Below are 27,989 nucleotides of genomic sequence, written 5' to 3' on the forward strand. Positions count from 1 at the left end.
CTGTCGCAGACGCTATACATCGTTAAATTTCCATCTGGGATGCTAGTTTAGCATTATTTGCCGATCATTTCGTTGATATTTCATGTAAAACGTGGTCATATAGGAAGGGAAGTAGTTAGTTTACCTGTAACTACAGTAGCGGTACTACCTGCCAATTAAGATTTGAATCTCGTGCACCAAAAAAGTTGTCGCGATCGACAGCAATGCTGCAGAAAGCCAACTCTTCGCCTAGTCTAACTAATAAGTTTTCCATTTTGAAATGGTAGGGGAGCTTTGTCGCTGATAAATTAGAATGGCATCGACAAGTTTATTCAGTTCACCAGCTTTAAAGGAGAGTTGTAGACAAGTACTGAGTGACACGGGCGATAATTCTTTCATCGGAACAATTCTTGTCAAATTAGCTTCCATATCACCCGGGCCAGTCAACTTCGTCGTAATTTTGACTTCTCATGTCTGCACGATCTTTTTCGCTGTCACTGGATTGACGTTTCTAGTAACCCACCATGAAAGCAGATGCTGACCAAAGGGGCTGCAGCTTTCTCGGAGCCGATTTGCGCCGGATAACAAGCTCTGCCATTCTCTTCCACAGAGTCTCCGATTTTTCTAAACGAAAAAATAAAGTGAATCAGTTGTACACCTTATTCCAAAATGGCAGCCAATTTATTATTTTTTTGCTTGCAAGTTAATTAGCCCTCTTTACCTCGTCAAAATGTACAAAATACAAAAGAATTTTGAAGTGAAAATGAGGCAAAAGGGCTAATGAAGATGTAAACAAAAGAATAATAAATTGGCCGCCATTTTGGAATAAGGTGTATACGATGCATTTTCTTAAAATATTCAAATTTGCTCTACGTAAATTAATATCTAATTCAGAATTAAATTAAAAGCGTGATTGGCAGATAAAAAAAATGTTTACTCACAAGAATTGCAGACCATTGCAGTCTTCAAAACTTTAAAGCTTGATTTCAAACAAAGAGTAGTTATTCACTAGCATTATTTTTTTTTTTCACATACACAAGCCTCTGAGCAGAGGACAGAAGTCTCAAACCGTTTGTTTCTTTCTGTTTTAATTTGAGCGTTTTGACGCGCACATCTAAACAAATCAGGCATTTAGGAAAAAAATCCAAACGTGTTGTAAAGTGCTTCATTTGCCGGTGTTTCTTCAGAACACGTCACTGGGAACACATTGTAAAATTTGTGAGTAAAAAGCTATATGTAAAAACGGAAAGAGACCTTTTTGTGAAATCGAAACATAAACTGCTACCATTGTTTTATGATCCACAAAAAACGTCTGTACTCATTGCATGCCTATGGCTTGCTGGCTCGTTCTAATTGATCAGTGGTTACCACCCGGAAATTCCAAGGGACGGTGTGACATTCTGAGGAATATGGGAGTGAAGGTTTGAGAATGTTTTGATGTCTGTTCGTGAAAAAAACACGGTCAGTTAACAACATTACGTAGAAATGACAGTCTGGAAAGCACTTGAGACTCCACAGCTTGGAGTAGGTAGGTAAAACATGCGCGTTTAACTTGCCACGAGCGATGCGTCCTTCCGTTGTCGCGAAAGTGGCATGCGACTGAGTCGCTTCATCAGTGACGCTTCTTCGGAGTTCTTTGACCTCATTTTGTTATTTAACTTATTCAGCTATCTACAACTTCCATGGAGACGGTTCGCATAAACTCAAACTCCAGCTTGGTGAGACTGTTCAAATCTTAGAAGAGAGTTCAGGTAGGTGTTTTGGTTTCCATTACCAAAAGTGGATCGAAAGTAGGTTTGATTTATGTACACAGAAAAATTTGCACAAAGAATTCACACAGTAGCGACTCAGCGACTCGATAATTGACTATTCTTAAGTGTTGAACGGATGTACAAAAAGACAAAATATCGGGGTTTTAATGAAAAAAGCATACAGAGTCATCAGACTTTTTGCTTACATGTACTTCTTTCATGAGTGGTGGGCGGGGGGCGGAGAGGATGAAGGAAGTAACCTGGAACCTAGTTTTGTTCTGGGCAATGAGAATGGGAGGTAGAGTAGCAATTACAATTTATAGTTGAAAGCCATTAATTTGGTCGCCAATGAGCCACAAAAATCTGGCTGTGTTAATGGGGTGGCTTTTTTTAAAGGGGTTTTATAAATGAGAAAATGACTGACTGAGCTTTTGTTCAGGTCAGAATACAGTGGCTGTAAATAATGGTAATAGGACTGAGTGGAGTCCAATTTGGTCTGTAATCACATGAGTGATTAACAAAATCGGACGACCGCGAAGCGGGAGTCCAATTTGTTAATCACGAGTGTGATTACAGACTGAATTGGACGACACAATGTCCTGTTACCAATTAATCATAACAATTACAATTTCCCACAAAAGCAAAAATGCATTTGAAAAAGAGCGTGTAAAAGTTATTTTTAAATATCATAATTAAAAATATGGAGAATAGCTTGCAAAATGGCTGTTAAGTTTCTTTCAAACAAGTCACCAGAGACTAGACCTCCACAATTTTACAAAGACAGTCTCTTGAATTGGTTACGATAGTGATTGTAATCAATGTTGTGATTGGTGGATTTAGTGGTGAGGACTTAAAATTATTGGCTCATGTAACTGTCCGATTACAGGTGTCCAATTACAGCCAGATGTCCAATTACACTGTCCGATTACAGCTTTGCAGATTAATTAGAGCAAAATACAGCAGTTTATGCACCAATCACATTTGAGGAAATTGTAATTGTTATGATTATAATAATAATAATAATAATAATAATAATAATAATAATAAAATTATAAAATGATTATTAACTTTTTTCAGGATGGTTTCGAGGGTTTTCTTTGAGGAACAAAGCCGTCAAGGTCTGTATGAAATTACAAGAACAGACAAAGTACAGTTAAACATAAATGTTTACATGTAGACAGGACTGTAGTAATTACACATGCCTTCTACATGTAAGCAGTTAACATTGAAAATATTTTCCTGAGTAGTGAATATATCAGTGAGATTATAATTTCATTTCCTTTAAATTTCAGGGTATATTTCCAGTGTCATATATCTATATTAAGGATGCCAACAAAGAAGAGTCCTCAAGGCATGTTATTTATTAAGCAGTTCAGTAATGTAATCTGGTAGTTTGATCTGCTCAATAACCAAAATGACCATAATTAGTTTACCAACAGTAATATTGGGAATTCATTTGATACCATTGTAACTATAGTGGGGTTCCAGCTGGTGGCCCGAAGGGCTGCCAAGCGGAGCCCCATACTCATGGGAACGGGTGAATTGCTTTTCTCATGGTAAAAGTGCTAGCGGTATTGCTTCTGGGCACACATGCATGATGACGATGGCGACAATGACATTGCACAACATGGTGGCCATATTCCAGACATGCAGCCTTGGTTTATAGCATACATCTTTGACATAGGACATCCATGTTATGCTCAATTGACACCTGTCAAAACGAGGTATCTGCTGACCAATATTACATGACTATATTGTTGGCTCAAGTTTAGAGTGCATCAAGGTCACATGTTTTTTCAAAGTTGACCTCTGACCAAGTTCTGGATTTTTAATTGGATCACAGGCTCAAGCCAGGTTAACTTGTTGTAATCAGGGTTAGGTTGTTCAGAAGCGGGTTAATGCTAACCAAAGTATAAACTTTTCAGTAGGTCAAACAATATAAACAGAAAACCTCTCCAAAAAGTTAAAAAAACTTAAATCAAAAATACTTGCTTATCCTGGGTTAGCTTAACCAGGCTTTTAACAACCCAGCCCAGGAGCTCAGCATTTAGGCTTGGCTAAATCTATATATTATTAATATTGTTGAAATGTCAACTGATGAAAAGTTATAGGTACTGACCCTAAGAGTACAGTATAAGTGCTGTAAAGAGCAGGTAATTGTTGCCAGTCATCTTCATTAGAAATTATAATTTTCACAATGGTTTAGTACAGTGTATGCAATTAAAAACATTTTGATCTTGATGATTTTCAATTTCCTTACCCTGACTGGAGGATAAAATTTCAAGCCATGCCCAGAAAACAGGATCTTGGTACCTCTGAACCCTGGCTTCTTTTCAAAATTTCCACCAAGCACCCCCTTCCTTTTTATTGGGTGCCCCGGGACTAAGTGTACCACATGACGTCTTTGGACAGTCAATTTGATGGCAGAATTCCTGGTAAATTTATGACAACTACACTTAGCAAAGAACTTCGACAATTGTTTTTTTTTTTAGTGGGAGGGTAGGTGTCTTTAAGGAAGAAGCTTTGGTTGAAGAACTGACATCTGTCCTTAGAGAATGGGGAGCCATGTGGAAACAAGTCTATTTGGTATGTCTTTTATGTTGTTATGAGGCTCTCATAGGTTAAAACTCCAACATGCCACATGGCATTGAAAAAGGGTGATATGTGGGAGCTGATAATATGACAACAAATCCAAAACTTGCAACATGAGAAAGTTTGAATTAAGATTGAGAACATCCATTTAGCCCCCTAAAAGGACTCTATTACATGTATGCCTCTCAGTTGGACTGAAATTCATGAATTGTTGAATTCTGCCATGTTTTAGTTACTTAAAATTAAATGATGAACTAAAAGTACAACTTGTAGTATGTAGAAAATTCCTTTATTCATAGATCGTAATTTTCTACTGATGAGTAACCAATGATATATATTTTCTTAACTTTGGAATCACATATAACAGGGTTATTTTTCCTAAAAAGAGACCCTTCTAAACAAACTAGCAAGAATTTTATTGCTCAAATCATAATTATTCAGGATGAAAAATGTGCAAACTGTTCTCCCACCGATTGACCATGAATGTATTACCTGAAATATTAATTAGTAAATATTAATTAATATAATTATACCTCCAGGATATGCAGAGAACATGAAAACCCATGCTAGCCATGATGAGCCTAATTGTGTCTTTCGTGAATGTGCTAATATCAAGTTTCCTTTTATCGTAATTGCAGAAGAGAGAAGATAGCCTTTTTCATAATGTGAAGGATCTGATGTTGGAACTAATGGACTGGCGAAGGCAAATCTTAGCTAAAGCACTTCCAGGGGTATGTAGCCAATTTCCAGATATCAGTATATCAGCTTCTTAATGGCATTGGCTGGAGTACATAACTCAGAAAAATAGTTTTAAAAGATGGTTCTCGTTGATCAATTTTTCTTCGGTCACCATGCTCATCTTAGTACAAAATCTCTTATTACACATGTAAGGTGCACATTAAATCAGTGATGACGACAATTAAAGAGAAATGTATTGGCTTGCACAACATATGTGTACAACTTTTAACCTTCATTTAGCCGCCACTCTTGCTGGGCCACACCTGACTAAAGCACAAGACTAGCTGGAGGATTAAAGACTAACACATGTTTTTTTCTGATTTGTGTTGTTTTTTTTCCAATTCTCTTCAGGATCAGTTAAAACAACTGAAGCAGAGAGTTACCCAAACAATAGATTATGGAAACAGGTATGTACATGTACATGTGTGTACTTATTCCAGTACAACTAATAAACAATTAGATTATTTGCTCTTGATTTCGATGAGGTGATAGTTGATGAGGCCAAAGGCAGAATCAGCTATCCCTTCACAGAAATCAAGAGCAAATAATCTAATTGTTTTAGTAGAATTCTAACTGAAATAAACCGTTTGAAATATTATTTTTCTATATAATTAAACTTCACGCTTTAACAAAGCCACACAGACTGAATTGTCATTGGAAATTTACAGTTGTTTACACGTGTGCACTTGTTTTTTCAATAATTTCAAGTTTTTAAAGTCACTGTTAGCAACCTTCTTTTAGTCTTCTCAGGAATTTAATTATCCATTTGCATCTAAAAAATCCTCCAAAATCTCGGGAAAACAAAAAACAGTTGCCATTTTGTAAACAACGACAGCCACTGCACTCTAATGGCTGATAGTGTACGAGTAGCGCAGCCAATCAGATTACAGCATTTGCATTTCTATACCTAGTAGAATTCTACTAACAGTATTTAGCGAAAGGTGAAGAGTTGGTGAAGGTACATGTGTGGTGGGGAGCAGGAATCATGATGCAGTTGTTGTGTTGTGTTAAAGATCCAGTCAGTCACATACAATTCTATTTCAGCAGTTAAGAAATTAAGGTATATCCCTTCTTTTGCAGGACATTAGGTTTGGATCTTGTTGTGCGTGATCCTGAGGGTAACGTCATCAATCCTGATTCAACAGGGGCTATTCAACTTTACAGAAGGGTAAGGCCAGCTAAATATTAATACTGTACCATTGCTATGATCATTGTAATATTTTTTAGTCCCGTTTGTATACTAGGTAATTAAATGATTTTGAGTGCACTTTAAATAAGCACAAAATCAAGTAAAGTTTTCAATCACTTAAAAATGTGAATGAGCCCATAGGGCATGTAGTCTTTGAAAAATTTATGAGTACTTTATTTCAACTTTGCGCACTCAATTTCAACTTTCTGCACTGTTTGGTATTAATTGACATGTTCTTAAGCAAATCAGCATGCTGATAGGTTTGCATGCATATTATAAAGTTAGTTACAAGACGTGACCTTGGTCTAAGAAGCACTCCTTGTTTAACCTTGATCAACAGTTTGCATTTGGAGGCAAACATCAGTTAGACTAGTAGACTTCTGCTACATGTCATGCAGTCATTGGTCAAAATTTAAATGAGGTTAAATATACTTATTTAACTTAGTTAAATATTAAGAATATTTAACTTGGCACCCAACCTCCAGGTGCGACTCAGGCGTGAACATACATTTGTTGCCCTATTGGCATTTCACAACTCTTCGGCTTCCATTTATTGGAAACGTTGTGACAATATTAGCCAGGTCAACAGTATGCTATGCTATGCTTCATGGGTTATGTTATTTTCGTGGCATAAACAAATCAACCATAATTATAATTTATTAGCTCTTTACCAATAATGTGCACTGTAATTCTCCTACTTGTAATTGAAGTATTAAAGAGCAATATGGCCGTGTTTAATCCATAACTCTACATTGACTTACAGAACTAACAGTGATGTGGTTTTAATTTTCAGCATGTCAGTACTTCAAACAGAATAAAGACAACGGTAAGACTTGAATAGCTGTATTTGCTTTGATAAATTCATAACTGTAAATTAAACAAGTTCACGAAGAAAAAGGAAAACAGAAATTATTTAATTGTAGATCTCCTTACATGGTTGTCTTGAATCCATAACAATTTCCCCGTGCAATTTTTTTATCCCTTGCATTGTTTTCACTGTAATTAAACCAAATGTTCAATTCGACTGGGAATAGTGTTTGTGCCCATGAACAAGGTTGAATAGCTTATCCAACTAGAGTTTCATGTGTAGCTATAAGGTTATTTATTCATTTATTTATTCCTCCAATTCCTAGCTAATACATAGATATGTAAATATAACGTAAAGAAAGTAAATAGTAACTGATAGTGCTTTGTAAGGAAGAAAAAAACGCATAAAACAGATATTACATGTACATCACTTAAATTGAATTACATTGTATATTGGAAGGAGAGGAGAGGGGCACATCTAGATAAACTAATTTTGTGCCCGTTAAAGTTATGTATAACTTGAGATTATTAATAAAAAGAAAAAGAAAAAAAAGAAAAAAAAAAAGAAGAGGAAAAATGACAAAATAGCTCAGAAAGTTATAAAGAGATAATGTTTTGCTATAAGGTTAATGATTTCATGAGCTTATAAGTATAGAGAAGGGAAGAAAACTGTCATATTTTAAATAAAGACCTTTTGTTGTTCAATTTATTCCATTAAAGTGATATAAGACCTCCATAAGTGAGTGTTTTAACTGTAAATTTGTTGAGGAGAGACCATTTTCTATAGCAGGTGTATGAAAGGGTTAACTTTTCTACCATAGTCAAGTGAATAGTGTTTGTGGAGGCAGCGTGGCCGAGTGGTTTAGGGTGCTGGTGTTGTAATCCGGAGGTCCCGGGTTCAAGGCTTCCACCCTGCCACTATTGGGATTTGTTTCTCGGTAGTCCCGAGTTCAAATCCTCGGTCACGCTTTGTAAATGGCCAGCTGGTCTGCCTCCTGCCAGTTGGGATTTTTAACTACGTTACATTTATTTGAAATATTTGTTTTCTTTGTTTCAGTGGCATGCCTGTAAACTAGCTAAGTTTAGTGCTTGTATAGCTAAGTGCAGGACCACTATATATCAGATTTTCATTTCCATTTTTTTCCATTTTTTACCAAAACTGTTGATATAGTAAATGGTTTGAACCCAGGAGTATCAGTAGTTCGTATAGTGTGATCGTCCGAATGAGGGTAGTCCTGAAAAGAACTGTTGTTGGTGACTGACGTTTCGACAACCTGAGCAGAAGTCATCTTCATAGTCAAGTGAATAGTGTTTTTCAGTCGATGATGTTATAAGTCTGATCCATTGAACCTGATTGGTCAGTTTAGCCATGATGGTATTGGCTGAAAGACTCATCTAAAGTTTGTTGTCAGTCATTGGTGGGTTTCAATCCATCTATTGTTAGCCAAATTGGTCAGTTTTTGGTCTGTGTATTGTTAAGTCGGTCTGTAAGAAGTCCGCGTGTCAGTTTCGTTTCTGTCATGGAGAAGTCATTTGTAAGGTGCCGGTAGTTGTTGACATCTGTTAAGAGGCGTTTGTTCTAGGTTAGCTTTCCAGAGTCAGTTGTTGAAAATAATTTGTACTGTAGGTTAAGCACTGAGCAGAGTCCTAGTCAATGTTGTGGTTTGTCAGTTGATGATGTACAGCATTGTGATTGTTGGCATCACCATTTCTCTGGCTCGTTTGTGTTCAGTCAGTCTCGTGTTAAGGTTTCTGCCAGCCTCACCAATGTAGGAAGCCTGGCAGTCAGAGCTTTATTTTGATCTTGTAAACTGCTCCCTGTCTGTTGTTAGGTTCATCTCTGTCTTTCACATTTGTCAGTAAGTGTTGTAATGTAGTTGTAGGTTTGTGGGCTACATGAATGTTTTAGGGTTGTAGAATCTGTGAGATGGTCTCAGAAGTGCCCTTAATGTAAGGTATAGTCACTGTAGTAACAGGTGTTGGGTTCCTGTTCGTAGCGTCAGCTTCAGTAGGTCGGTAAATGTGTCGTCTAAAAAAGTCAGCGTTGTAGTTGTTTTTGTGGAAAACACGTTCAAGGTATCTGTTTTCGTCACATAAGCTGTCCAGTGTGTCACCAACTAGTTGCGCTCGTCTCGTCAAAGTCTTTATAGTCGTGGCTTTGTGTGAAGTCGGGTTGTAGGATGATTTGTCAGGTAATCTGTTGGTATGTGTCAGTTTTCTGTACACTGTCGTTCGCAGTTCATTGTTGTCGCGGCTTACCAAACAGTTTAGAAAAGGAAGGACACTATTTACTTGACTCTGAAGATGACTTCCGCTCAGGTTGTCAAAACGTTAGTCACCGACAACAGTTCTTTTCAGAACTACCCTCACCCAGACGATCACACCATACGAAAAACTGTTGAACTTGTATAAATGGTTAAGGGATTGGACCTTGGCTAGTCCCCCTATAAAACTCTGCTCAATACCTCCCCTTCTATTTCCCCCTACAGGGCTGTCGTTAAGGGCTGTAACCCATAACACCTGTTACGGCTGAGTATGCTTGATTTTCCCTTGATGCTACAGGTGAAATTGTCTGTTTTTGAAAGAATTCACCCACAAAGTAACAAGTTTGCTACAGGTGTGGAGAACAAGGGTACAAGGCGAGGTGACTCAAAACTTAGTGACAGCCCTGCCCTAGGGAGGAGGGTTACTTGAATATCCAGGACCACTTTGTATTAGTGCGCAGGCACTAAATTAATGCTCTGGCACAATGTATGATCATGCCCTTTGCCTCTAAGAATTATGGTATTTGTGATTATTAAGACTGAAGAATATATTAATGAGTGGGTATTGATAGAGATTGGAGAAGTGATTTTTACTTAATACTAATTAAACAATTGTTTCTCATATTGAATAAATGTGATTTTTGTACTTCAAATTTTTAGTCACGAACTGAAACGCCCAAGAAAGAGGTTGCATTTTACACAGCTTACAGTGTTTATGCCTTCATAAAGGCTGTTGTATGCAATGTCACTGATGACTCTCAGCTGTTCCTCTCCCTTTATGATGCAAAAGAGGAGCACTTTATCAGGTATTAACCCCATTCAGCACCAAACTTTCAGTAGTGTCCTGTATCAAGCTGTGTGCACAGTTAGAAATGAGTAGTTCATAAGCTGTGTATAATTATTGTACTTTGAATTTTGATGACCACAAGTCAGAGAAGTATAACCAGGTGCTCTTCCTCTTCACTAGTGATTAAAATTATGACTTATTAATGCAAAAGCTTTCTAGATGTGTTCGATAGTTATGCATTAAACATGCACAGCTTGCTTTATGAAGCTGGCCCTTACGTGAATAGTTAGTTCCATACGCCCATTATGTTGCTAATAATCTACAGCTATTAACCCGTCTGCACGTGCTGCATATCTAATTGTATAATGCTATCGGATAGTACCATAAGCTTGTCCATAAATTATGTGCCTAGGGATGCTAGTTGTTACATAACTCTCTGCATGCAGTGCATACCTGTAATGCAATTTCCTTGTACAGTGGGCCTGTAATGCCAGCAAAGGTCTTCAGCTACATAGCCCTCTGTATGCAATGTATACCTATAACACCATGTTATTACCTTGTACCACAAGTCTGTAATGCATGCAAAGCACTACAGCAACATAGAACTCTGCATGTATTGTACCTGTATTAATATTACCTAGTGCCATGGTTTGTCATACGTACAAAGTACTGCTAACAGCTACATAGTCCTTTGCACATATTATATGCCTGTAACATTTTTTCTACACTATACATGTAGGTCTGAAATGCATGCAAAGGACTACAGCTACTCATTGGCCTCTTCATGCATTGTGCAACTATAACACTGTTCCTTAGCACCATAGAGCTGACTGGCATGCAATATGTAAATGAATTTACTCGTAGAATAGAGTTGACCAAATTTTGATATTGTTATTAATGATCATGTTTCTTTCGATTGTCTTTTCCTGGCTAGTGAACAGTACCTGGTTTCTTTGGATAAGGCAGGAACACCAAAAGATCAAGAGAGATTTAACAACCTCACAGTCCTGTTTACAGTAAGGATATTCATATTTTAGTCAGACAGATAAGTGATTGTTATCATTCGATGCATCATCTGGGATCATCTTACTTTTTGATTACTGCATGTATGTATACAAGAAGGAAATGCTTTGATGTAAACCACTGAACAAAATAATAATTATTATTAGTGTTGAACTTTATTTTCTTTTTTTCTTCAGGACTTGGGAGCAAAGGACCTGAAACGAGAACAGGTTTACATGGTCTGCCAGATTGTCAGAGTTGGTCAGTCTTTGCTTTTTATTAATAAAAATAGATGTAATTCACTTTAATTTAATGTATTACATGTATGGTGAAGTTTGATTAATGTTCTATGTTCTCACAATGTTTTGCCCCAAATTTTGAGTAAATGGAAGAACCTTCATAAGCAAAAATCTGATTGATATCCCAATTTCTTATGGATATAAATTAACAATTGAAGGATTTCGTTAAAAAAGGATGTATATAGCATTTTGGGCCGATTTTTATTTTTTGCAGGGTCGAGCTAATTTTTGGCAGACTGACTTGTTTTGACATGAAAAGCATCGTTGCGTATTTGTTTTTGTTGATTTGTGCTTTGTTTTCAAGAAATAACGTATGGAAAAAAACTCAGTTTTCCAAGGGTATCTTTTGGAGATCTTTTGTTGAATAAAAAACAAAAGAAACCTTTTGTTTTGCTAAACGATGAAGTCACCGAAGCGTGGCATTTGCCGCTAGTTTTATCATTCATATAATTACACTATTCTCTTACTGTTGCTTTGTTAGCGCAACTGAATAAGATGGTGAATGGGCCGGATTCGAGTTTGTTTTGTTGTGACACGGGTTCGATACGAGGTCGGTCGATTTTTTTTTTCTGGTCTATTTCTCTACTTCTTTCTAAAATAAAAAAGTAACCATTTTAGTTTGTGTGGTGTCGAAATCCACCTTCGAAGGATTCGCTCCAAAAGATGCTGCTCGGAAAACTGAGTGTTTTTGCCTATGTTATTTCTCGAAAACGAAGTGCAAATCAACAAAAACAATTATGCAATGATACTTTTCATGTCAAAACAAGTCAGTCTGCCAAAAATTAGCTTGATCCTGCTAAAAATAGAAATCGGCCCAAAATGCTACCTACGCTCTTTTTGCATGAAAGCCTTCAATTGTACAAGACAGTATATACATGCACTTATGTGTAGCTAAGATATACCTTTTAATGACATTGAATAATTTATGTTGGAATCACTACCAAAGCAGTTTTGATGTGTGTAGCTGGTGAAACTTCATATCATGCTATCTACTTCTTTGATTATTTTAGTTGACATTTTCATACTATCTTTGTTGCTTGGATTAGAACAGAAGAAATTGCATTAAGAGACTGAGAGATCTATTTCTTCATTTCAGGGCGTATGGACATCAGGGAGACAGATACCAAAAGGCTCACTCACAATTTGAGAAGACCATTTGGTATTGGATGTAAGTGATAAAAGGCTCACTGAACCCTTTATGGAGAGGGGAATTTCTATTTTATCTGGGATGGGAAGTCTAAACAGAAATTTAAATTAAAAGTTACAAGAGTTCAGAATACTCTATTGTAGCAAGAAAGGGAGTTTTCAATACCTGAACCCACAGTGTATAAGGACTGTTTGTGGGAATTGTTTTGGAAATCGACATTGAAATAGGAAGTGGGGGAGGAATGGAATAAATTTTGTAACTGTGCCACCTCTTTTGACCAGGATGGTGGTTATAATTATTATGAAAACTGTTCTGCTGAAAACTGATACTTAAACAAATGTTTCATTTTAGTGTTGTACATTGGAGACTTGTTCAATGGCACTGCTCAGTACGATGAAGAAAAGGAACATTTCCTGAATCTTCTTCCGTAAGCAATTACTCACTCATAGGCCTACTAATTGTTGTAAAATTTGGATAAACTTAACTGATTAATGATCAATGTATGTATTTCAGAATTGTCCAAAATACGAGGTTACTCCTGATATACAGCACCCCTTGCACACACTTTTGTAGCGAACAGTTCTATAGTTTCAACCATCCTGACAAAACTCTGTTTACATTAAGAAATTGGATTAATTCAACTTAGATGTGAATGTCGATAGATTATTACAGTGTGCATCCATTAAGAAGAATAGAACTCTGTATAGGTTTGTACCAGAATGCTCTGTTTGTGATCTCTTTGACATATGTTGCAATCCACGAACTTCTTGTACATGTACACCTCCAACTTCTTCTCATCAAGGGCAGGTGCTTACTTGATTTTATTACATTGTAAGTGATCAGTTCCAATTGTATGTACCACCATGTTTCCTAAATTCGAAAGGTTGTCACTTAAAAAAGCTCCAACAGTATAAATTCCCAGTCGAAGTAACGTACAATTCTTGGTAAAATAAAATCTGTACTTAACTGTGAACATCCAAAATTCAACGAGACAATAATTTACATGTGTGTTTGGAACAATACTTTACAGACTTCCTGATAACCAGTCATTTTCATTCAACTCTTGGATAAGGCGGATGATTTCTCAGCCACAGGAAGGGCTGAAGGGACAAGGTACTAGGTGCAATTTTGTGAGGAATTAATTGTATAATTGTGCACATGGTTACAGAGCTAGCAAGAGAGATAAATACTTTGTTTTTCCAAAATGAGCATTGTAAACTAGTTTCACCCCCTCCATCCCTCTTCCCAAGCATAAAATAAGTTTAGTCAAATTCTCTTAACAGAGAATCAGAACTTTTGTGAAGTGTAGAGATGTATAAGTTTGTATCAATGTATACATGTATTTATCTTTGTTATCATGACTCATAGATAAGTGGATTTAAATAAAAGACGGAAAGAAGGTTTAAACTGGCCACATCTTTTGTAGTCTCTCTACTGAAAGTTGATCTGTATCTGCTGTAGATATATTGACCTATTTTTGTTCAATCTATGCTATTGTTAATTTCCCATGATATCTGGCTAGGCCTTACTAGGCCTTACTTGCATGTTTTGTGATACCTTTGAATGTTTTGTCCATTTTAGGAATCTGTATATCACTGAAACTTATTTCAGGAGATGTCGAACAGGTGAGATCTATGTGATCATATATTAATAGCAGGATCTTCCCAGTTTTAGTAGCCAATAACAGTAAGGTCTATGGATTACCAATGGAATGCTGTGAACAAGTAAAAGGATGTTACTATTAGACAGTATAACTGAAAAAACAAACAAACAAACAAACAAACAACAACAAAAACTTTTATTTCAACCCAGAGTTAGAAATAGTTTATTACAATGTCATAGATAAAAATATGATAAGGGTGCTGGCAACCCAAAATAAGGTAGGGTGTAGTTTTAGTATATTTTGGTCTACAGTTGTTGTTGTTTTCCTCAGTTTTTGCAGGGATCAAGGTTTTCCCCTCTCTTTACCATGCTACAGTAAGCACTTAATGACTGGCCCCTCGGGAGACAGTGAGTTTTGTTTCCCCGAGACCCTCAATGTTCCCCAAGGTGAAGCCGAGGGGAACATTGAGGGTCTCGGGGAAACAAAACTCACTGTTTCCCGAGGGGCCAGTCATTAAAGTGCACCTAACTCCCAAAATTTTTTTTCGCTAAAATGAATCTCCTTGTTATTTGAAATAGTTCTGCGAAAAAATTTTTGGATTCCATTAAATCCTCGATTTTCTGTGCCCCAACGAAATCTCGAAAATAGCTCCAAAACACCGCCATTTTGTTTCACGACCGAGTTTGAGGAGAATGGGTCTAGCAGCTGTTGTGACGTCTACTCAGGAAGGTTGGTTATCTCATTTCCTCTCATCTCCTTCAGGATGGTGCAATACACATTCGAAAAGTGCGCAGAAACGCCTTCCAGAGGTGCTATCGGCTGTTGCAGCAATATTCCAGATTTAAAGAAAGATATACTGTACAATTAACTGACGATGATCGGCTAATGGTGCAACAAAGACGTAAACGATGGTTGATTTTGTCGAACCGAAACAAGCGAACTGAATCTGTGAGAACCATTGAAGAACTCTCACTGGAATTTGTTCCGCAGACTTTCGAACGCTATTTTCATAAATTTTCTGCTTAAAGCTAATCAGCAATTTGTAGAAATACTACCTACAACCTATATCTTCCAATCCCACAGTATTTGTAACATACAAAGTTGTGTGATCCGATCATGATCAAGAAGCGTTATACTGATATGTAAATAGATCGCAACTGTACGCCGCTAACCAACACTTATTTCTCTTTCGATTTAGATAAAAGTCGAAGATTAATCCTTCAGAATTACGTGATAACAAAATTGTTAGACTCACAGAGTTTTTCGAAGGTTTGGAAATCAGCAGTGCGACAAAGATTCTGTGATATAGCGTCGAAAATATGACCGTGTAACATGTGTGGACCGCTTAGGGAACACATCCTTTTCGCTTATCCGACGAATTTCGCTGCAAACTTTGAGAACAATTTACATTGGTTATTTGGAGTTACGACTTAAAACGTGTGACAATGTGAAATCGGTAATTGTATGAAATGTTTCCTTCCGCCTTGCTTCCCGCAGCTTCAAAAATACAGGTCCAAACAATACAATTTTCAATCGATCGAAGCCAATGTTTTGGAGGTCATCAAGTCTCGAAAACTGCGACACGTACATCGCTCTTATAAACATGAAGCATTCAACTGAAAGTAAAACACAAGCTGGATTTAACAGAACAATCACACCTTGATAAAGTACATTCTCGCTAAGGACAAATGTAAACGGGCTATAAACACGCGTGGGAATCTTATGTTTAGTTGACGAAATTACCATCCAAAGCAGTCCTTGAGTTTTCTTTCCTGCTTTTCGTTTGCCTGCTCCTCCACTTCGTATCTAGCTTTCCATTCCTAATATACAAGCAACTCGTCCGCAAAGAAGTCTTCCCCTTCGTCGCTTGAAATATTGTAAATTGCTCTCAAAGCTCTAAGCAGTGAGTTCACAGTTGTCGAACGTGCTCGATCGAAGTTTATTTCGGAGTCTTCCGAATCGAAACTTAACTCTGACTCCAGTGACGAAAAAGAAATGATTCTGAGACAAAACTTGGACGTTTTAGTCCCAAAATACATCGGAACGATTAGTTTTGTGTTCCATTTTCTCAAGCAAATACAGAGAGTTGACTGAGGCGCCATTGTGTTTGGTTCCTGGGTAGACGTCATCAGGTACCGCCGCCCCAGACTCCCTAAAACACGGTCGTGAAACCTTCAAGCGCGACTTTGAAAGGACATAGAAAATCGAGGATTCAACCAAATTCAAAAATTTCTTCGCCCAAATGCTTCGAATAAAGTCTAGATTCGTTTTAGCGAAAAAAAAATTTTGGGGTTAGGTGTACTTTAAGTGTTTTGTTACACCTCCCAACTCAAAAATAGAAAAAAAAAAATGGGAAAAAATGATTTGTATGAGCGGCAGTCAAGCTGAGCTGTCCAACCGAAACAACACGATAACTGTCTTTTTCTTCGCAGCTAACAAAAATAAAGACAATACTTAAGTTGCTTTGCCTTCTTCTAATGCTTAACTTGAGGATTCTGGGTTTGATTTGACGAGGAACAGCATATTCTGTTGTAAATGACACAACTATTTTCCTGCCTGGCACGAGTGGTGACATCGATCGAAGAGTGAGTTGCTGAACGCGAGCGACCCATTTTTGGTGCCAAATTAAAAGCCTGAAGACATAGAATGTTCAGATTTTCCCCTTTGTTAATCCGATATGTTTTCACCAAATTATAAATCCCTTTTCTTGAATAATAAATGCCTTCTCTAGTGAGAAACGTTGCCCAACTTCAATGACTTTTAGACATCAGGCTGACTGGCACACAAATTTGTCACCATTTCAAGGTGCCCAACCTGATCACATGCGAGTCGAAAGTTCGAGTTGTTGTTTCCCTAGGGAGTTAACGAGTTTTGTTCACCCTAGGGAGTTAATGAGTTTTGACCCATGGCACGTTACATGTTCTCCTCCAATCGGAAAACATATTTGAGTTGGGAGGTATAGCAGTTACATGTAATGTTTGACACACTATGTATGTAACCTTTGAATAAATTTGTCAATTTGTTTGTGGGTATTTACATCCTCTGATTTTCGTCTTTACCATGGTTACATGTACTGTAGCTATTGTTACCTACTAATGGTTCCTGTTATAGATTATTTAATAACTGTTCTATTCAATCAAGTATTTTTGTTTGGTTGTTTTTATAATAGCTGACGAGATCTCTAAAGCAGGTGATAAGTATATTGATGTCCAACAGAAATTAAGAAAGTAATGTGATAGTAATATTAGTCATTATTGTTGTTGTCTTCAATCATAGATACGGGAGGAGCATCCACTCCTTGTAACAAAACAAACAGCTATTGCACGAAAACTTGGTTTCCCTGAAGTCATCATGCCAGGTACATTTTTTAATCACACTCTGTTGTTATGGTCATGGGGCCACACCTCTATATAATCAATATGGTGTCCATTTTAGCAGTTTTATCTTTTAACATCTTAACTTTGGATGGAGTGCAAAGTGATTACAGAGAGGTTGATCTCTTTGCTTCAGATGTAAGCTTCAAATTAACATTGATGAAGGCAATACATATTATGCAAAACAGCATATTTCATGTGAAATACACATGATTTGGAAACAGTGAAAAGAAGTTGAGTTAGCCAGAGTAAAGATAAGGCAATTAATTGTTGAAATTGAAATTGACAGTGAGTCCAACTAACTAAACAATGAACACCATCAGAACAAGAAATGAATGTATTAAATCAGCAAGTTTGTTAATCCTTTCCTTTAATTGTTTAGGTGATCTTCGTAATGACCTGTATCTTACCTTTCACTCTGGGGAATTTGAAAAAGGTACAAGTCATTAATAATAGTTTAAAAGTCCTTTGTTAAAGAGTCACAGATTTCAAATAGCCGAAGGTGTTATTAAGTTATACTTGTGCAGTTCATACATCCATAGATAATTTTAGGTTAAGGTTAATTAACAATAATTCCATGAAAGCGTGTTGGATATGAGATGGTAGATAGCCAACAAGGCACATACATGTAGCACTGAGGTGGCTCTAATCATCTCAGAGTGGAATAATAAATAGAGGATATTACACGGTGGCGAGAAGATATGAATTTTATGTTCGAGTGCCACAAGAACATAAAATTCATATCTTCGAGCCAACGTGTAATGTTCTTTTTATTATATGGGGAAACCAATTCAACAAAAGCAAAAGGCGGGAATCGTGCTGTCATTGAACGATACGACACTCACAAAGGTGACATACGGAAAATACGTCACTCGGGTCCCGGATGAAGTGGCGTATGGAATCTACGAGTGGTTTAGTTCCCAGTAAAACACTCTTCTCCATATAATAATATTGTTTTATTTAAAACCCCCCAAAATAAAGAAATCGTAACTAAAATTAAAAAAAAAAAAACGCCCCCCCCCCCCCCCTCCCTCGAAAATAATTGAAAAAATTTCATGTATACTTACCATGTTTGTAGAGCACGGTACAATGGCTCATATACCACGATTATTGATGGCTAAGCTAGTGAAATCTCTTGAATTGCATTATCCAGTGATACAGCTTTTAATAATAACCCTTACCTCAAATACAATAAATTATTGTATTTGAGCTTTGAGCTTACTGTTAAACCAGTTGTTTTTTGTGGGCAACTTTGTAATACTGTGGCACATCATCATAATCTATCCTATCAGTGCCTAGGTGGCACATCGAGTTTCAGGGAGTCTATGCTACTCACTCCAATGGACAGCCACTTGGAGGGCCTCATGCCAACTCTTCTATTCCAGCTCCTTTCTCCTTTCCTTTTCAGCCATTCTACATGTACTCCAAGATTCTTTGGACTTCCAACACTTCTCCTTCCCATTGGAAGCCACATTTATGCTTTTCTAGGATTGTGACTAAACTGCATCATTGCCATACTGAAAATAGTGCTTCAAAATCAATAATTTGCTAAGCACAGGCCTTATACAAAGTCTGGAGTGTGGAGTCTGGCAGAAAAGTATAAAATTCTATAAACTACTTTTTCAGACCTTGGCAAATTATGGAAACAGAGATAAGTCTAGAAAAGTAAAGTCTACATATTTTTTCTAAGCTATAAAAAGTGCTTAACAAATTATTACCAAAGTAAAAATCCTTGTCAGCTTGCTGACTTCTAATAAAGTAGCCTTGAACTTGTTTTACAGGTAAAAAGACTGCAAATAAAAATATCGAAGTTACAATGCACGTTCTCTCAGATGATGGAACAATTCTTCAGGTATTTGTTGGTTGGCTGTCTACTTCCCTACAGACAGGTCTGTAAAGTCAAAGTTTTGGAAGAAATTAAGATACATTGAATCTGATGGCTGACTGACTCATCCTCGATAAACTTTTCACATTGAATGTCTCGTGTGAGTGTAGTCAGAATTTGGGCTCTACTCAGTCTTAACATTTCCCAAGTTCATTGCATGGGGAAGGTCAGTGGGTCTTTGATTCAGTATGTGTAAGCATTTCTGACCACTGATGATGTCAAGGTATGTGTATTACGAACAAGAAAAAGCCAAAACGAAAATAGTGATTGGAAAAATATATATAAAATTCTCAAATTTTGTGTGCAAAAATGTGAACACTTGCACTATACTAATGTTTTAACTCCTTAATAAAATATCCTTGCTTTACAGAATGTGATCTCCATTGGTGCAGGGGAGGAACTGGTCAGTGAATACCGCTCAGTTATTTTCTACCATGTTGGCAAACCTGAATGGGTGGAGACAATCAAGGTAAATCATTAGGAAGTGCCAAGGATTCATCGAGCTAGTAGTGGCACATGATGAAAAATCAAAATTCTTCATACTTCATCCAGAGATATGGTAGTCCTAGAAACATTGTGGGATTTTTCCTTGAAATATCTTTCAAGCACACCAATCACAGATTCATTAGAGCCCATTTTATAGCTGGAATTTTTAAGCTCAATGCCTGTCAATGGCTCTAGTTTTGACAGTTTTCATTTCTTTTGCAGTTAGTCATCCCAATAGAGCAGTTCCAAACCTCACACGTCAGGATTATGTTCAAGCACAGATCTGCAAATGATGGTAACAATTCATAAAATCCCATGAGGGGGTAAAGAGGTTAAAGCTAACTCTGCACGTGACTCATGTGGCCCATCAGTCCGGCCCTAATCTGCTTTTTTCGTAGCATAACATTAAGGTGACTGGGAATATTCCTACTCTGCCCGTTATAGGTATGCAATGCATGCAGAGGGCCATGTAGCTGAAGTCCTTTGCATGCATTGCAGGCCTATGGTACAAGGTGATAGTGTTGCAGGTATGCAATGCATGCAGAGGGCTATGTAGCTGAAGTCCTTTGAATAAAATTAATTGTGGGTCTGTGATACCTGGCTAGAGCATCATAGGTATGCAATATGTACAGAAAGCTACAGTATGTAGCTGGAACAATATTATTGTCAGGACAGTAATGTGTTAATAACATGTTAATACATTAGAATATATTTGCATTCCTTCTTAATAGAAAGAGACAGAGTTCAAAAGTGCTTTGCCTTTTCACACTCACGACTCATGTACAATGACGGAACTACACTACAGGATGGAATACATGAGCTTTTGGTCTACAAGGTAAATGCGTACGTGTTCGTTACATAAATAACTAGAACTAAATAGCGATGATTTGATTTGTTGCTCTCCATCCTATTGAAGAAATAGAAAACATTTCCTATGCTTCTATCAAGTTACAGAAACATAAGTGGAAGATTGAGGGAATGCAGAATGCTGTGGGAGGTCGAGCTGCTGGCAAATGTTTCCACAGCTTTTGGAGTTCTCCAAACTTCCATGAGTGTTTCTACTTGACAATTAGATTAAATGCCAAATTAGAGCTGTTGCCATTGACTGTTGCTAAAAAAAGACTACTGTAATCACTGACTGTCCAATGAACCAAAACTTGAAGTAAATACCATGCAGCTAGCCGACACTAAGCACGAGAAAACTCGTGTGACTGAGTCACAGTTGCTTTTGGTTGGATGAAAAAGTGATACGAGTCTTTTTTAAGCTAATTCTGTGGCGTAGTAAAGCAAAACCAATTACTTTTTGGTATTCGAATGAACAGGTATTTTTCCTACAGTCAGCGCTCCTTTTCCGGTGTGCACTCTGCCTCCCTCAGATTGTGATGAGTTCCTTTCAAGAGACGATTCTCTTGGTTTCCTCACCGTAACAAGAACTTTGTTTATTTATTTTCCGCAGAATGATCATGGGAGGATCCCACATCCCAAGGCTTACCTTCATCTTGCATCCAAGAAAGATGACGTTCTTCCTGCCAAGTCAAGCAATGTTCCATTCACAGCAACAAATGACAAACTCAAGATTGAAACCCTTCTCTGCTCGACCAAACTGACACAAAACGGTATGTGTATCTTAAATCGGTCTTGTAAGCTAATAAGTGCTTCACCAGTTATGATACGTTTACGTTTTTGATCTGAATTTTGTGGTTTAGCAACATTCCATAAAGTCGTCCCCGACCCCACTCCCGAAACAGGTTCCCTAGATCTTTGACGCAACAATTCTTCCATTAATTAGTTTTCCCAAATACAAGCCCGCCTATAGATTTATTTATGTAGTTTAGCTCTTTCAAAAAAAGAACAAGAACAGACCACTGACGTAACTCTTACTTGCTGCGTTGTTGCATCATGAAACGTTCAGTCTTTCGCAACACGTATCCGGCCCAACCCATCTATCGGGTCATACCTTGGATCTAATTATTACTCGTTCGTCGGATGATGTTGTTCTTGCTTCTCCTAAAGCCACTTTTCCCATCTCTGATCATTTTATTATTCAGTGCCCTATTGGTTTCCCGCGACCAGCTTTATCTTGCAAAGAACTGACTTTTCGTAAACTCAAAAATATTGATATTGCCGAATTCTCAGCTGATATTGCCTCTTCTATGCTTTGTGCAAGCGTACACTGGGACAACATTGATGCCCTCTCCGACTGCTTTAACACGACCCTTAATGACATTTTGGACAAGCATGCCCCGCTTAAGACAAGGATTATAAAAAATCGTCCAAAGATCCCGTGGTTTAATGATGACATTAAACAACTCAAGCGTAAACGTCGTCGCCTTGAAAAGAAAGCCTTGAAAACTGACCTCGCTGGAGACTGGAATAATTACCATAGAGTTCGTAATCAGTACTCTGCATCTCTTAAATCTGCACGTGTGAATTATTACTCAAACCTAATTGATCAGTGTGCGGGTGACTCTCGCAAGCTATTTCGTGTGGTTAATTCTTTGTCCAGGGAGCCACTTGAGATGGCTCTTCCAGAGCACGATGATCCCACTAAGCTTGCAAACGAATTTGGCACCTTTTTCCTCAAAAAAATTGAAACCATAAAGGAAAATCTTGACAAGTTTCAAGTTCAAGTGCCTGGACTTGTTCCTGTCACTCCGAAGGAGAATCTGGAGAATTTTTCTTCGTTATCCATAGGAGAAGTGTGTAAGATTGTTCGCGAATCCTCTAATGCCTCTTGTCGATTGGATCCTCTTCCTACATGGCTCGTGAAGTCCTGTCTTGATGTATTAGCGCCCTCTATCACTGAGATGGTTAATCTCTCTCTTCTCAGTGGTTCCGTTCCAGAAAATTGGAGAACCGCTGTTGTCATCCCTCTATTGAAAAAACCTGGACTTGATTTGGTCTACAAGAATTTCCGTCCAGTCAGTAATCTACCATTCATTTCCAAGGTAGTGGAAAAGGCTGCACTTCAACAACTTCTCGCCCACTGTGAGAAAAATGCCCCTCTTCCTAAATTCCAGTCCGGCTTCCGTAAGTATCACTCGACAGAGACTGCTCTATTGAAGGTTCAAAACGACATCTTAATGAGTATGGATAATAAGCAAGTGACACTTCTCGTACTTCTGGACCTAAGTGCTGCTTTTGATACCACTGAACATTGCATTCTTAATATTTTGCAACAGGATTTTGGAGTCGTCGGAACTGCTTTAAATTGGTTCGACTCATTTCTGTCTGGTCGCAAACAACGTATACTTGTCGGTGATAAGACTTCTGACGACTTCAATCTGAACTGTGGAGTCCCCCAGGGCAGTTGTATGGGCCCTATTTTATTTACTCTCTACGTCTCCCGTCTCTTTAACATTATTTCACAGCACCTCCCTTCCGTCCATGGTTATGCTGACGACACCCAGATTTACCTTTCCTTCCGACCTTGTTCTATCCATTCCGAATTTAACGCTGTCTCTGTCATTGAAAAGTGCATCGCTGATGTCCGCTCTTGGTTTATTGGTAATCGTCTAATGATCAATGACGCGAAAACTGAATTTCTAATTATTGGCTCCCGTCAACAACTTGAAAAAACACCTATTGATTCTATTATCATTGGCGACACTGTCATTAAACCGTTAGAAAGCGTCCGGAACCTTGGGTCCTGGTTCGATGCTCATATGCGAATGAATGTTCACATTGGCAAGATTTGTAGCGAGGCTTTTCGCGGACTATACAACATAAGACAGATCAGAAAATTCCTTACCGCGCAATCCAAAGACACTGATCCACGCCTTTGTATCTTCGCACCTTGATTACTGCAATGCACTTCTATTTGGTCTACCTAAATACCAGATTGATCGTTTACAGAAAGTTCAGAATGTCGCGGCTAGAGTGATTTTTCGGATTGCGAAATTTGATCATATCACACCCGCTCGTATCGACTTACATTGGCTCCCAGTATCGTTTAGAGTTCAGTTTAAATTGCTTCTTCTTGTTTACAAGGCACTACACAACCAAAGTCCTTCCTACATAAATGATCTTTTATCCCTGAAACCAGCTACTAATTACGCTCTTCGTTCGTCTGCAAAATCTCTTCTGGTTGTTCCAAAAGTCAACTGCTCTACACTTGGGGATCGGGCCTTTGCTCATGCTGCACCTGTTTTATGGAACTCGCTGCCATTAACTATAAGAACAAGTAGCAGCCTCGCCATTTTCAAAAAGCAACTGAAAACATTTCTTTTTAAGAAAGCTTTTGACTTGTGGAAATAGTTTTAAAGTTTAGCATAGTTGTTGTAATAGTTTTAAAGTTTAGTGATTTCCATTTATTCATTTATTTTAACTTAATGTAAAGCGCTTTTGAGTATGTTTGTATAGTTCTAGCGCTATACAAGTCTATTATTATTATTTATTATTATTATGAACCGTTTTGATTTTCTAGTTGATCTTCTTGGACTACTCAAGTGGAATTCTATGGTTGGAAAGTTAAAACACATCCTTGTAACTGTGATGAAAGTCAGTGGTGAAGAAATCGTCAAGGTATGGGCATAATAAGTGCATTTACAGCATTTATGTCAAATGGCAAAATCATTCTGTCAGCTACACGGGCTGTAGATACTAAACTGTACATGCTCGTTGTTAAAGAATTAACAGAGCTCCAGTTCGTTTTTGTTCATTTTGTGAATTCCTTATTGCTAAATCATTTATTTATTTATTTATTTATTTATTACTTTTGCGCTTTTTCTAAAAAAAATAGTCAATCGATTGTCAGATGGCGTCTTTCAGTCAATCAGAGGGAAAACCTGACAAGCAGTGGACCATTTCCGAGTTGCGTTTTGCCTCTGCCTTTACAGGTTCATTTTCAAGTAAATCTTGCATGAAATATTATTTTCATAGGAAGGGTTTTGCACGAGGGTTATGGTTAGGGTTAGGGCTTCGTTTTGATACAGAGGCATAAGGTTACGCGGAAATGGCCTATTCTATTTGGCTCATGCTTGTGTCCTGAGCATGCGCTCTCCACTGCTGAAATTCATTTGATCCAAAACTGTGGTGGGTTTATTATGACGATGCAAGCTGAAGCTATAGCAGTTATAACCTTATAGAGCGGTTTTCAATTGAGTGTCGAAAGTATCAAGCAATCACTTTGGTTTTGGTTTTGGTTTTGGTTTTGGTTTTACTACGGTTGGAGATTGGCTGAGTGGTCTAATTGGTAAGTTATTGGTCTGGTTTTGGTTTTACGACACTCAATTGAAAACCGCTCTTAGTTTTGCCAATGTCTGTAGAAACTCTCCATCATAAGGTTTGTGATAATAATGCGCTGATTTACATAATAAGTTATGTATCTTAACGTGTTCTTGAACTTTCAGTTCTTGACGGATACTTTTGATGCGCTGTTTGCAATTTTGATGGAGCATGCCAACAAGTATGACAAGCTTGTGTTTGATGCGTTGGTGAGTTGAACTTTACATCGGTATAATGAAATTTAAAGGGGCTAGCTCACGTAATTTTAGACGATTTCAGCACTGATCAAATGGTCATAGAATTAACTAAAATATCACAAAACGGCTCAAAACTATAGAAGATCTCAAACAAAACACAGGAAAGCCCAGAATGGACATGGATGGACAAAACTGGGGAGGATTAAAACGGATTGCATTTGGGTAAATTTGAAAAGCGTCGCCCCACCTTTTTTCAAATTTATATCAGTTTATATCAAAATGTCATTTACACGGCTGGAAAATCATTCTCAGTTGTTATGTGGCCGTGATTTTGCAAATGAAAGATTTTTGCTCTACCAATATGACGTTTAGAGTTCATAATTAACAAAATTAAACAAAATTACCTAAAATGGCGTGACGTAGCCCCTTTAAACTAGTTTATTTCATGATTGGCGGCACATCGTGATAAATTAACCCTACGCTGTGCTTATTTGTCCCAATCTCCCCCAATTGTAACCACCCCAGGGATTATTCTAGAAATTAGCCAATTGGGCCCAGTGGCCCCACTTCTGTAATTTTAAGGGAGGGCTTTTTCAAGAATGGGGACTTAAAACGGGGAAGAAAAAAAATCTAATAACTCAGAAGCAAGTCAAGAAAGTGCAAAATACAAAAACAGAAAAGAACGAGAAGAGAAAGGAAAGACAGAAAGAGGTTATTAATTTGAGGTATAGAGCAAGAGTCATATCAGTCGACAGTGATGATTTCGAATACAGTCGAACCTTTTCTAACAAACACAACGGCCACCTCTCTACATCGGCTACATGTTTTCGTCCCAGTCGAGAGATTTGCTCATATTTTAACCTCCTTACAATGGCCACCTCTCCAGAAAGGCCAGCAAAACTTCTCTTTCCCCAGGGTGGCCGTTGTAGGGAGGTTTGACTGTACTGTATTTCAGAGAATGAGATCTTATCCTTGGATACAATTTTGAGCGCTTCAGTTATTTTATGCGGCATTTTTCTTCAAATATAGGAAACCCCGCCAAGCCGCACCCTAAAATTAACACTGCATTCTTGTAGCGTGTTTTTTTATTATTATTATTATTTCTCTTTTTCCGGGCATTTTTGTTTTTTTTACCTTACCATCACTGTTATTTCCAGGTTTTGTATGTTTCACGTGATGAATAATCCTTTCAGTCTGTAAGTTTCTTTTTACTTACACTTACACTTTCACTTATGCAAGAGAAGTTAAAATCTTGATTTAACTTTAAATCCTTACCTAGCTTTAATAGGTTTTCGAATGACGATACTTACAATCATAAATAGGCTCTGTATGTTTGCTGTTTGTATATTTTTGTATTATTGGTATCAGGTTTTCACAATCAGTTTGCTAGCCGACAAGAAGTATCACCACTTCAGACCCGTTTTGGATGCCTATATAGAGGATCTGTTTGGAGCCACAAAAGCGGATCAGTAAGTGAAGCTAATGTAGGACATCTTACTTTAGATTGACTACTGTTTCTCGGGTACAGATGATTAGGCAACCGTACTTCCCTCACGAGTTAATGGCATATAAGAGAGTTGGACGATCTAGATTTCTTGCTTGTGCTGTGAGCTAGAGTGAAAAACTATCCTGGAATCTTTTAATGTTGTGCACAGCTTCCTTTAGCATGCATACAAACACCCCCTCTTCCTCCTCCTCCTTCCTCAAAGTTCAAAAAGGGAAGAAAAAATCATTTATTTTATAAAGATGAAGTACTCATGATGAAGCGGGCGTTGGACAAAGAAGATATCTGAGTCTTCTGCAGCACAGGAACCCATATTATACCAGTTACGCCTGAGCTACTGAGCTACGGAGAGACTTGCGGTGTGCTGTTGATATGTGAAATGCATCCTGCAGACTGCAAGGATCAGCATTGACGAAAGTATCGCGTGTGCTGAATAAACAAAGATGGTAAATTTTGAGCACAGTATTATTGGCTTAGCTGACCATGGGTTTCTCCGTGAGTTTTTCCATAGCTCAGGGGATGCGTTGGCATCCCTTTGGGGACTGTGATTTTCTTCTTTATCCCACGCTCTTGACATAACGAACATTTCATCTTTGCAATTCAATCTTAAATTTAATTCGAAAAACACTGAAAAATCAACTGCTAACATTCTTCATTTGAATGGTCACGCACTGGGGTGGGGTTTCATCCACAGACAAAGTACAAAGTAGTAAACAGTGCCACAAAAACGTACTGCTAAACAGCTTTCACTTGAATAGTCACACTAAGGTTTCATCCACAATGTTCAAAGTTAGACCCACCTTGTAGAGCACAATAAGCAGTGCCAGGTGAATGTACTGCTCAATATCTTTCATAGGCATAGTCACACACTGACTCAACGTTCAACTCTGAACGTGAAAGGGTTAAACAGTTTTCTAAAAGTTCAATAGTGTCAAACCTGGCAATGTGGCTTAGTGATTTGCAGCAGATGTTTTAATCTGGTGACTTGTTATGTTCTTTTCTGACATTGTAGCATTCTCATCTCAGTATTCCTGGAGTATATAAATTACGCAACAGTAGAACAGCAACTAGACAGACTTCGCATGGATCACCTTCTCAGGGCTATGAAGGTAAATGTCATGTTTACTCTCCGTTAGACAGTCGGTGGGACGGTCGGTCG

General features: G+C 37.8%; 1 protein-coding gene across 1 annotated transcript in view; it reads left to right on the forward strand.

The window, feature by feature from the left end:
* The first annotated feature begins 1,340 nt into the window (after positions 1–1,340).
* The window catches only part of LOC110061291 (dedicator of cytokinesis protein 1-like), a 68,410-nt gene continuing 41,761 nt past the window's right edge, over positions 1,341–27,989 (forward strand). Inside the window, exons 1-27 of the mRNA XM_020768136.2 lie at positions 1,341–1,507; positions 1,647–1,730; positions 2,808–2,848; positions 3,023–3,081; positions 4,223–4,316; positions 4,961–5,053; positions 5,412–5,467; positions 6,141–6,228; positions 7,043–7,075; positions 9,981–10,126; positions 11,042–11,123; positions 11,307–11,370; positions 12,505–12,576; positions 12,907–12,982; positions 13,586–13,668; positions 14,137–14,180; positions 17,435–17,516; positions 17,915–17,968; positions 19,314–19,384; positions 19,788–19,886; positions 20,126–20,198; positions 20,635–20,738; positions 21,360–21,519; positions 24,330–24,427; positions 25,255–25,338; positions 26,695–26,795; positions 27,843–27,939. Coding sequence (XP_020623795.2) covers positions 1,465–1,507; positions 1,647–1,730; positions 2,808–2,848; positions 3,023–3,081; positions 4,223–4,316; positions 4,961–5,053; positions 5,412–5,467; positions 6,141–6,228; positions 7,043–7,075; positions 9,981–10,126; positions 11,042–11,123; positions 11,307–11,370; positions 12,505–12,576; positions 12,907–12,982; positions 13,586–13,668; positions 14,137–14,180; positions 17,435–17,516; positions 17,915–17,968; positions 19,314–19,384; positions 19,788–19,886; positions 20,126–20,198; positions 20,635–20,738; positions 21,360–21,519; positions 24,330–24,427; positions 25,255–25,338; positions 26,695–26,795; positions 27,843–27,939 — 2,181 coding nt within the window. The 5' untranslated portion in view covers positions 1,341–1,464. The remainder of the gene's footprint in view (positions 1,508–1,646; positions 1,731–2,807; positions 2,849–3,022; positions 3,082–4,222; positions 4,317–4,960; positions 5,054–5,411; positions 5,468–6,140; positions 6,229–7,042; positions 7,076–9,980; positions 10,127–11,041; positions 11,124–11,306; positions 11,371–12,504; positions 12,577–12,906; positions 12,983–13,585; positions 13,669–14,136; positions 14,181–17,434; positions 17,517–17,914; positions 17,969–19,313; positions 19,385–19,787; positions 19,887–20,125; positions 20,199–20,634; positions 20,739–21,359; positions 21,520–24,329; positions 24,428–25,254; positions 25,339–26,694; positions 26,796–27,842; positions 27,940–27,989) is intronic.

This window comes from Orbicella faveolata, unplaced genomic scaffold (genome assembly GCF_042242905.1).
Source record: "Orbicella faveolata isolate gen_17 unplaced genomic scaffold, um_ofav_v1 contig_1, whole genome shotgun sequence".
Taxonomy (NCBI): Eukaryota; Metazoa; Cnidaria; class Anthozoa; order Scleractinia; family Merulinidae; genus Orbicella; species Orbicella faveolata.